The following is a 10845-nucleotide window of genomic DNA, read 5'->3' as shown; positions in this document are numbered from 1 at the left end:
AGATATTTCTGAAGTGACAAATGTGGACAGGGTCCACCTTGGTGAATGCTGAATGTCATGGTGGTGTTGCTAAATGCAGAGGACAGCTGTCAGAAGATCCTAGCAAGGTAGGATCTTCTGACAGCTGTCCTCTGCATCTATCAACTTCACCAGCAGTTCACATCCCCGAAGTAGTGTTTGGCCTGCAGTCTTCCAGACCTACAAGTGACCTTCAACAGGAGAAATGGGTGCCTCATCAGATGGTTCTCATCCATATTCATTTACAGAACACCCGTCATGGATCCGATGGCATCCAAGGTGCGTGACAGAGTCCCCAGTTTGTTTCAAGATCCTGCATCCTTCATCGGTTGGTTCAAATGCTCTAGTGGTCCCCTGGACTAACATCCTTCCCCTTTTCGGTCCATTATCCTCTAGTTCCGTTGTTTTCAAAGGATTCGGGTCTACGGAGGTAGCCTCCAATCTTGTGGAGGTAGTCCACTTTCTCAGACACCTTGTGTAAACTTCCATTTATTCCCTTAGTCCCTTGTTACTTTACAAGAGCTTCCAGTTTCTCCAGTCAGATTATTGATTTTTGTCAAAGCAAGGAGGCCCTCTTCTTCCCTTTCCTCCTGGTCTTCTTGCTGTCGGACCTCGAGTCCGGACTGTTCCTTAGTTTTTGGGGGGTTTTTTTCTAGGTCAGGTCTCATAGTTCCTATTCTCAGATAGAGTTCCATAAGGCAGTTATGCTTGGTAAACTCTTAGTGGCCTCCAATGGATCTCTGGGACCTTATCTGGTGTTGAACGCTCTACGTTTGAATCTACTCTAGTCTTCTCTTCCTTGTTCCGTAGAATGTGCTTTCTGGCAATGATCTCATTTAGGGGCGAGTCTCAGAACTCTTGCCCTTCCTTCCTGAACATGGTGGTACTGTATTTGGACTCCTCCCTTCTCCTAAGGAAGTTTACTTTCTAACTGGCCTTTAAGATACATAGTACCTGGTCACTGTCTCTCAATGACCTGCTATGTCTTGGACAGCTTCCTTAGATGCCCGGATTTCTAGTTTGTGATGCAGAGAGTCATCTTAGTGGCCTTCCGTTCTGGTTCCCCTCCACCATCATGGATACAAATTGAGCAAGGAACAGAGCGTTCTCTCCGGATTTCCAGCTCTCTTCACCTGTGACTGGTGTCTCCAGGACCATTCATCGTCAGGTCTCTATTTGGAAGCCCTTTAGGCGGTTTTCCTAGATATCTGTGCCTACCCTTTCCAAGTTATACAGAGTACAGACCTTGCTCGCTTGTCTTGGCAGTAAGGTTTTTCAAATTACAGTGGGCAGTTTTCGACCTGAGAATCTCACTTGTGTGCTCTTCCATTTTCTAGTCCTTTTTCTTCCCACCCTTGGAGACTGGGTTGTCCCATGGTTTCCTGTCGCCCCCCAATGAAGCAATAGAGAAAAGAAGATTTTGGGTACTCACCGTAAAATCTCTTTCTTAGAGTCTTCTTTGGAGGATACAACACCCGCCCTTATTAGACTCTATATTCGGCCAATCTGTATTTTATCTCAGGTTGCGTCTCCTAGTGCTTTCCCACTAACTGACCAGCTTGTCTCCGGTTGGTGGGTGTATACTACTGAGGAGGAGCTTTTTTCTTGCCTAGTGGCAGCCACCTAGCAGCAGCATACACCCATGGTTCCCTGTGTCCCCCAATAAAAACTCTGAGAAAGAGATTTTATGATGGGTACCCCAAATCTTCTTGTCTGTTTCTTCCTGGATTTGGTGGCATTAAAGGAGGAAACAGTTCTGAAATGATTTTTCTTAGTGCATTTTTTTTACATAACAAAAACTTGGCATTTAACAGGGGGGGTGTAGACTTTTTGTATATATATTGTACATAGATACGCATTTCCAAGCAGAATACCAGTCAAAGTTCTAAAAAACTAAATCGATGTTACAGAAATGTTAATTTTAAAATAAATATTTACTAAAATGGAGGGAGGTGAAGAGCTGACAGATTCTGTTTAGCTTTGGGTTTGCAAGATAGGATGAAATCAATGAGGATTATTACGATACATAAGCATTAGTGGCCATTTATGTGTACCAGGAACGTTTAGTCACATTCATCCCAAGATAAAATCCGTGCATCAAGTATCTGAGACAACTATATCTAAAGTGCAGGTAGCCTCTTACATTTGGTGACTGGTGTTTGCTGTATTTCCAGAACTTGCCCTGTGCGAGTAGGTGAGATAACCGGTCTTGTAGCAGAATATTTTCACTGTTGGGTAACATGGAAAGGAGACGCTTGAGTGCCAGCAGAGAGCACGTCACGACCCTGAAGTACTTTGCGTCTCTCTCTTCGGCTGGGACAGTCCTGTAAGAAAATTGGGATAAGAGTATATGATCCCCGCTGATAAGAATCTCAGGGTTTCTAAAAAAAAAAAAGGGAGTCTTGCAGTTGGATTCACAAAGGTCCATCTTGAGACCACCAGTCCTCAATTCCTCTTCCCATTTTGCGGTTGGGGTTCAGTTACTTTATATTCCGAAATGGGGTACAATAGGTGGTATCTCAGTGGCGAGACACCAACCCATCAGATAATTATGGCATATTCTACCCTTTGGTGCAGAATGGTATAAATACTTCATCATATTTCAACAAATATAGAAGATAGGTAACCGTCTGTTTCGGTAGCTTCCTGGCTTGGGCGTTCCTTCTTCCACCGCATCGACAAACGTGCCACAGTGAGGTGCTGCAACTAATAGTTTAAGTATTTTGATGGAACTAACTGAAGATTCAAAAATTACATGATTCGAAATTGTCCCCTCTAAGGCATAACTTGCTGATAGCTGGGGGTTTGACCAAAAGGACACCCCAGCTATCCGGAGCAGTGGTTTTTGCAGAGGTCGAGCATAGGTACCTCTATTCTACTATCTATGGAATGGTAAGAGATAGAGTGCGGCACCATGGACAAGGTATTGGGGTGGGAGGAACGTTTGGTCATGTGCGACCTCTGCTAAAATTTACATGAGGCCTTACAGAGCTGGCTCTCAAAATCGGAAAAGGGCTCAAAAGTCAGAACCCAGGTGATTTTGCATCCTACAGATAAGGGAACACGTACAACAGTCTTAAGACAACCCCTTTAAATTTATTTTGTTTTTTTGTTTTTTTTAATTAGGACCCAGCCAAAAGGATAGTTGACAACTTAAAATTGGTGATGGTGTATGGAGTCATCACAATGGGGCACGTCAGGGCCCCGTTCTCAGGATCAGTGGGGAACCTCACCGGTCCGCAAGATAAATAATTCTTTTAAACAGCTTGAGAAATAAAATAAGAAACACAAAACGTACTGTGGATCGCTTATTGAGTCGGGCGATTCCTTCAGCAGATGATCGAGCAAAACCTGAGAAGAGAAAAAGCAAATTAAGTCACAGCAGAAATCCCACGAGTCCTATCGACCTGCAGGACCCAAATAAGACAATATCTGGGAATTCTCAATGTAAAAAGAGCTTCTTGCAGAGTACGGTCCCTAATCCTTGGACCGTGTAATATTAAGCCACTTTCCCTCACATTTTTCTCGGTTTTGATGTAATATTTTTGCAGGGGTTTAAAGTTAGTTGTCGCCTTTAGCAAATCATTGAAAACGTTGCAGCATTTGGGGCTTTTTGTGATGTTTTTGGAGTCGGTGTTATTCTTCATATGCGGCACAGTCTCAGCATAGCAGGCTTTATTTTTTTTTCTGTAGCACTTTGGGGAAAAAGATACATGTACAAATAAAATTACCCCAAAAAAACACTGTAAAAAAAAAAAAGAAAGAAAAATAGCAAAACATTTTTGCTCATCCCACGTCCCAAAATAAATATAATAAAAAGTGATCAAATAGTCGTTATGTATTCAAAAATGGCAATGAAATGTGGCAACACAAAACAAATATGTGAAAATGCAGATTTTTTTCAGCCATTATAGGGTTATACCCTTTAAAGTGATCATCTATGCACAGGATAGGTGATAAATTTATGATCGTTGGGGGTCCCAGAATTTCTGACCCCAAGAACAGGGCGACTGCTGGAAAATAGCAGAGTTGTAGTAGGCCATGTCTACCAGTCCCAGGAGCAATGGGGGCACGAGCGGTGGAGCACTGAAGGAGGAGAGGTGGGGCTGGAGAGGGGGAGCAGAAGAGGTGGGGAGCACGAGAGGTGGGGAGCACGAGAGGTGGGGAGCACGAGAGGTGGGGAGCACGAGAGGTGGGGAGCACGAGAGGCGGGGAGCAGGAGAGGTGGGGAGCAGGAGAGGTGGGGAGCAGGAGAGGTGCAGCATGAGCGTGAACCCTGATGCATTTCATGGTCCTGTTCTCAGAATTGGAGGTGGTGCCATTGGTAAAACCCCCGACGGATGAAAAGTTATTACAGCGAGATGATAACTTTCACTGTTTGGAACAAAACTTTACCAACAAGCAATTTACAGTTCACTATAAAAATAATTTTCAAAACAGCTGAGACTTTGATATGCGAGTTGTGTCAGTGTCCATCGTGGCTGTACAAGAACGGTTACCGATCCTCAGACCCTACCATCCGGACATGCTGGAAATTGCAGAGGTCCAACAGCTGGAAATCCACATGTTGGAGATCACCGATGCAGATGTGATAAGGGAAGAGAACACAAACAGTAATTACACTCCCTGACAACCCCCTCAAAGGCAGGATAAAGTAGAACAAGTGTCAGGGTATAGTCTTCTTCAAACCCCCCCAATCATTCAGCTTCAATTTTTAATGTCCGGAGCTCACAAGATCTATCACCTCCTCTTAAGGAGAGATCAGATGGGTGCACAGGACGCCTCTTGTCTAAACTAGAAGTTGTCAGGGTGTTCTAGAACATGAAATACTGGGACATGACCCAAACAATGAGGACGAGTTCATGTTCCGGCACAGCAGCCAAAACAGCGTGGCCGACAGAGGAACCCACACGCAGAAAGCAGCAGGGCCTGGAGCGGAGCCACGGAGGGGGAACAGCTCTCCGCCTGCGATGTAAAGCAGATTATTAGCTTTCCATCCTCGAGCATCTGAACTACGGAAGGACAAAGCACAGCAGATGTCGGGGTCGGGGCCTTGTGTAATCTCTGGCTTAGAAAAGTTTTACATTTTTTATCCTCAAAAGATAAAGATGTTCAAGTAGGGGGAAGAACAGATGTGTACGTTACATACGGCCCAAGTAGCGTTCCAGGAAGTTCTGTGGCTGCAAGACAGACAAGACCATCACGTCAGAAGCCGGGGTCTTACCGAAAAATCTGATCCAGGGCCCCCCACCTGCTAGGTGCCACTTAAAGGGAACCGGACAGTTGATGCCTACTGGCGGTAAGCATGAACCAGACACACATGATGGCAGACATGCATGTTTTACTCTGAAAGCCGCCGAGAAACATAGAGGAGGCGAAACGTATTGTGACTAGTCTGGGGCAGGTCCCTACGGCTTCGCCCCACCCAAATCCCCTAGACAGATTTATCCATATAAATGGAGATATACAGAGACCTGTCAGTCTAGGGGAGGGGAGAGACATTACAGGGGGTTCTGCTCCAGTCTAGTCATCCAAGATGCATGCTCCCAGGCCGGCTTCTCACACGTTTAATTTCTCTAAAACGCAGCCCATGTCTCATACATGCTTCTTACTGATCTGACTTTTGGGACCCCCATATATCCCAAAGACAGGGCTCGGAAACGCCCTGCTCCATTGTACTGCCAGAGATAGATTGCAGTTCTCGGCTTTTTCCAGCAGTCTCAGTCTGTGAATAAAGCGGCAAACGAACATGCGTGACCACCGGTCTATTGTGAAAGGGCACACCTCCACTGATCAGGACGTTATCACCTGGTGATAAATTTTAATGAAGGAAATAACCCTTTAATACGCGGTTGTCTTATTGAGTGGGTTCAACTTCCACCTTTGCAGGTATACCGTTCCTCTAAGTGTAATTAAAGTGTTAATATAGATTGGCTGAAGCCCATTGTCTTGGGACCCCACCAATTGCTCCAACAAGGAACCCTTATTTCCGGCATGCCCCACAGCACACCTGTATGGAATAGTCATGTATGTGCACGCCCGCTCCTCCGTACGGCTCTATAGGAGGCAATGAAGCAGCCATGCATATTACACAAATGACCTAGCAGTGGGGGTCCGGGCGATCACACCCTATACATCTAATATTATCCTATATATAGATGATGAACGATTTCTCATCATTCTGATCAACACACTGTATCCTGAATTCTCCAAATAAAGCTCATTTTACTCCGGGAGTGGATTTGCTGCCTATAACCAGTGTCGGATGATGATACATGAAGTCAGTCTGTGCTCAATTGCTTTCGTTTTTAGTAAACAATGAGGATGAGAAAGATTTACATGAAGTAATAACAGGTCCCCTATAGAATGAGGAACGATTGTCACGTTTACATGGGGCAATGATCAGGATCCATAGACGTTACCAGCCGATCATCGGGAGAAAGTTTCAGAACTTATCATAATCTTGTAACGTGAGGTACAATTATACTACAAAGATAAGAGCTATGGCAGTGATACAATGGAGAGAATACGCCAGCGCCGAGAAATCCAACTTCTGAAGCTGCACAGTCCAAAAGTGCACAGGGGGCGTGTCGATACCCTAAATACTTAGACACGCCCTAAATGCCCTTTCACGTTCATTTGCCTGTGGCATCAACATTAATCTCTAATGCTCAGCGCTGGCAACTGGGATCACAATAAAACAGGAGGCATTATTGTACCATGACCTATACAGCCATGTCCCTGGTTGGATTATTAAACTCATCCTTAAAGGGAATTTCCCATGAACAAAGTTCAGTTTAATCAACAGATTTTGGAATAATAATTTCCACAATTGGATGTGATTAAAAACATGTTCTTGTGCGGAGATAATCTTATATATGTTCCTAGACAGACAGGGAAAGAGACAGCCAGCCAGCCAGGGAAAGAGACAGCCAGCCAGCCAGGGAAAGAGACAGCCAGCCAGACAGACAGGGAAAGAGACAGCCAGCCAGGGAAAGAGACAGCCAGCCAGACAGGGAAAGAGACAGCCAGACAGACAGGGAAAGAGACGGCCAGACAGACAGGGAAAGAGACGGCCAGACAGGGAAAGAGACGGCCAGACAGACAGGGAAAGAGACAGCCAGACAGACAGGGAAAGAGACAGCCAGCCAGACAGGGAAAGAGACAGACAGAAAGGCAGACAGACAGAAAGGCAAACAGACAGAAAGGCAAACAGACAGAAAGGCAAACAGACAGAAAGGCAAACAGACAGAAAGGCAAACAGACAGAAAGGCAAACAGACAGAAAGGCAAACAGACAGAAAGGCAAACAGACAGAAAGGCAAACAGACAGAAAGGCAAACAGACAGAAAGGCAAACAGACAGAAAGGCAAACAGACAGAAAGGCAAACAGACAGAAAGGCAAACAGACAGACAGAAAAAGAAAGAGACAGACAGAGAAACTGACAGATACAGATAGACAGACAAAGACAGGGAAGACAGGGAAAGAGACAGACAAATACAAAGATAGAGGGAGATGGGAAAGATACAGACAGACAGAGAGACTTAGCGGTCCTGATGAGCAGGGCTGTGGAGTTGGAGGTTTGGGTTACTGACTCCACAGCTCTGCTGACGAGGACAGATGTAAAGAGTGGCTGGATGTCACTAATTTACTGCTACACTGAAGAGGAACAGCTCGGTGACTTCTATCTAGCGGTAAAGTTTAGATTTCAGGGTAATTCGCAATAAAATATTACCATAAAACCCTCTTAAAACTTAACATTTAATATTGATATTTAAAAGGTACAATACCACACTATGTGATCAAAGTAAAATAGTGCACAGAAGAGAGAGGGAATTAAATCCCTACAATGTCCGCTCCCTCCTGTGTTCTACCTAACCGTAGAGGTTGGCACCCTAAAGATACGTAGTGGCGCCCCCACTCCTCGACGGCTGTCCCTGATAATGACCCTATGAGCCCCTAGCCAAAAGATAAAGTGCAGTGCATGTAAATAAAGTGCAGTGCAAACATATACATAAAGTGATACTGTGCCAAATTAGAGCTCATAAACAGCCTCAAATGATAAGAGGCCGCAATCCTATCTCAAATGAGACACTCAATAATAGCAGGGACATATAAACTTAGCTTAAACTGCCTCAACGCGTTTCCCCATCTCATGGTTCATCAGGAGGCCGATGTCCATATGCTGTGGTATGATAAGCCTGTGGCAGTAACCATGCTGCCAGATTCACATGATGCTAAGGGGCCACCAGGTGATCAATCAACCTTATAACCCCTCAGGGGTCCTCCAATCCAGGTGCTAACCAATAAGCATAGAGAATCACCTTCATTATTGTCCGAAAAAGGCCCGTTCCCACTCCTCCACATGTCCTGGCAATGGTGCCCGCGCTCACTTCCGCGTTCCACAGTGGAACGCACGCGTGCACCGCCCCCATACACGTGGGGCCGCGTCAATGCGCGCACTCCAAGGGGCGGAAACCAGGGTGCACATAGGCACAAACACCACTACAGTGTGTGGATACACCGGCGGTGCCCATGCTCACTTCCGCGTTCCAAGGTGGAGCGCACGTGCGTCCCGCCCCCACATAGCCTGTAGGGCTGCATCTATGCGCACGCCCAGGGGGCGGATCGCAGATCGCATACAAGCACAGCGCAGCCAACTCCTCCCCCGGGTAGATCCATGGCGCATGTCAGAGGGGCAAGTCCACATGATAACCCCATTACTTCCGCGTTCCACAGTGGAACGCATGCCTATGACACTCCTGTATTGTAGCTATCGGTATATAGATTATTTAACCGATCTCATAACATGAGTATTAACAAGGTAATGTATAGTGGTATATAAAGGGAGTACCACAATTACTCATTAATCAACTTATGGATGTAATTAAAAAGGAGACACATTCCATCCGATCCTCAGGCCAGGGGGAGGGGGAGGAGTGGTTGAGGAGAATAATCCTATACGGGCTTACTGTGGAGTAATTAAATTAGGGGTATCACAATGTACAGATACCACCCTAATACACTCTGCATCATGGAGGACCCCCGATTTGATACTTAAATAAGAAAATAATAAATGCTGTCCTACACCAGACAGCTACCGCCAAACTTTCCATCTTAGGACCCCTTATAGTATAAATATCTAAGTCAGCAATGCTTGTCATCCCATAAACCACAATGAATTAATTCCAATTTAATGAGGAACAAATGTAAAAAAACATTTTAAAACCTTGGGAAAAAAAAAAAAAAAAAAAATCACAGAATGACTTTCTGGTCTCCTCGCAGCATTCTCCACCATCGATGTCCTGTAAACAACGTTTCTCCATGCAAACATTTTAACGCCAGATTACGACAGTGGAATTTTGTTATTGAGCGGCAAAACCCTCGGACGTTACCCAAACTCACGTTCAAAACTTCGTCCTTGCAGAAGGCCAGGGCTTCCGGTTGTTTGTGCGGAGGGAAAGCAGCTTCAAAGGCGGCTCTGGCTACACTGGCCGCGGGTGAGTAAGTGTCACACTGGGCCAGAAGCCAGAACCCCATGAGACTTTTTAAATGAGGAGCCAAATATTTCTTCACTTTCAGGATGAGCTGCTCGAAGGCTTGTTGTGTCGCTTCCCGCACCCGACGGTCGTGATCCTGGGAAGGAGAAGAATCAAACAGATCACAATTAATTCTGGATGATGAAACATGTAACTCCGCTCAGAACACGGCCCGGAAATCAAAGGACCTGGCGGATCTGAAGCCGCTCATGGCACCGGTGAAGACGGACGGTCCAGACCGGCGGCATGTGGGGCACCGGCCCCGACACTGGGCTCTTACAAAAAGTTACAGCTCTTGGAAGAAGGGGAGGGAAAAAAATGAAAGTGTAAAAGAAGGGAATTTTGTTTACTTACCGTAAATTCCTTTTCTTCTAGCTCCAATTGGGAGACCCAGACAATTGGGTGTATAGCTTCTGCCTCCGGAGGCCACACAAAGTATTACACTTTAAAAAGTGTAACCCCTCCCCTCTGCCTATACACCCCCCCGTGCATCACAGGCTCCTCAGTTTTGGTGCAAAAGCAGGAAGGAGGAAACTTATAAATTGGTCTAAGGTAAATTCAATCCGAAGGATGTTCGGAGAACTGAAACCATGAACCAAAAGAACAATTCAACATGAACAACATGTGTACACAAAAGAACAACTAGCCCGAAGGGAACAGGGGCGGGTGCTGGGTCTCCCAATTGGAGCTAGAAGAAAAGGAATTTACGGTAAGTAAACAAAATTCCCTTCTTCTTTGTCGCTCCATTGGGAGACCCAGACAATTGGGACGTCCAAAAGCAGTCCCTGGGTGGGTAAAAGAATACCCCTGATAAAAAGAGCCGACCACGGCCCTCCTCTTACAGTAGGGCAACAGCCGCCTGAAGGACTCGCCTACCTAGACTGGCATCCGCCGAAGCATAGGTATGCACCTGATAGTGTTTCGTGAAAGTGTGCAGACTAGACTAGGTAGCTGCCTGATACATCTGCTGAGCCGTCGCCCGGTGCCGCAATGCCCAGGTCGCACCCACGGCTCTGGTAGAATGGGCTTTCAGCCCTGAAGGAATCGGAAGCCCAGAAGAACTGTAGGCTTCAAAGATCGGTTCCTTGATCCACCGAGCCAAGGTTGACTTGGGAGCCTGCGACTCCATACGCTGGCCAGCGACAAGGACAAGAGTGCATCAGAATGGCGCAGTGGCGCCGTGCGAGACACGTAGATCCGGAGTGCTCTCCCTAGATCTAACAAATGCAAATCCTTTTCACATTGGTGAATTGGATGAGGGCAAAATGAAGGTAAGGAGATATCCTGA

General features: G+C 46.0%; 1 protein-coding gene across 1 annotated transcript in view; it reads right to left on the bottom strand.

Annotated features, from left to right (window-relative positions):
- LTN1 (listerin E3 ubiquitin protein ligase 1) overlaps nt 1-10845 on the bottom strand; it is a 194051-nt gene that overhangs the window by 165192 nt on the left and 18014 nt on the right. Inside the window, exons 4-6 of the mRNA XM_075335055.1 lie at nt 9424-9654; nt 3317-3369; nt 2162-2342 (exon numbers count right to left, since the gene is read on the bottom strand). Coding sequence (XP_075191170.1) covers nt 2162-2342; nt 3317-3369; nt 9424-9654 — 465 coding nt within the window. The remainder of the gene's footprint in view (nt 1-2161; nt 2343-3316; nt 3370-9423; nt 9655-10845) is intronic.

Source organism: Anomaloglossus baeobatrachus, chromosome 2 (assembly GCF_048569485.1).
Source record: "Anomaloglossus baeobatrachus isolate aAnoBae1 chromosome 2, aAnoBae1.hap1, whole genome shotgun sequence".
Lineage (NCBI taxonomy): Eukaryota > Metazoa > Chordata > Amphibia > Anura > Aromobatidae > Anomaloglossus > Anomaloglossus baeobatrachus.
The sequence above is the reverse complement of the archived record's forward strand: the minus strand, read 5'-3'. Positions and strand labels throughout refer to the sequence as shown.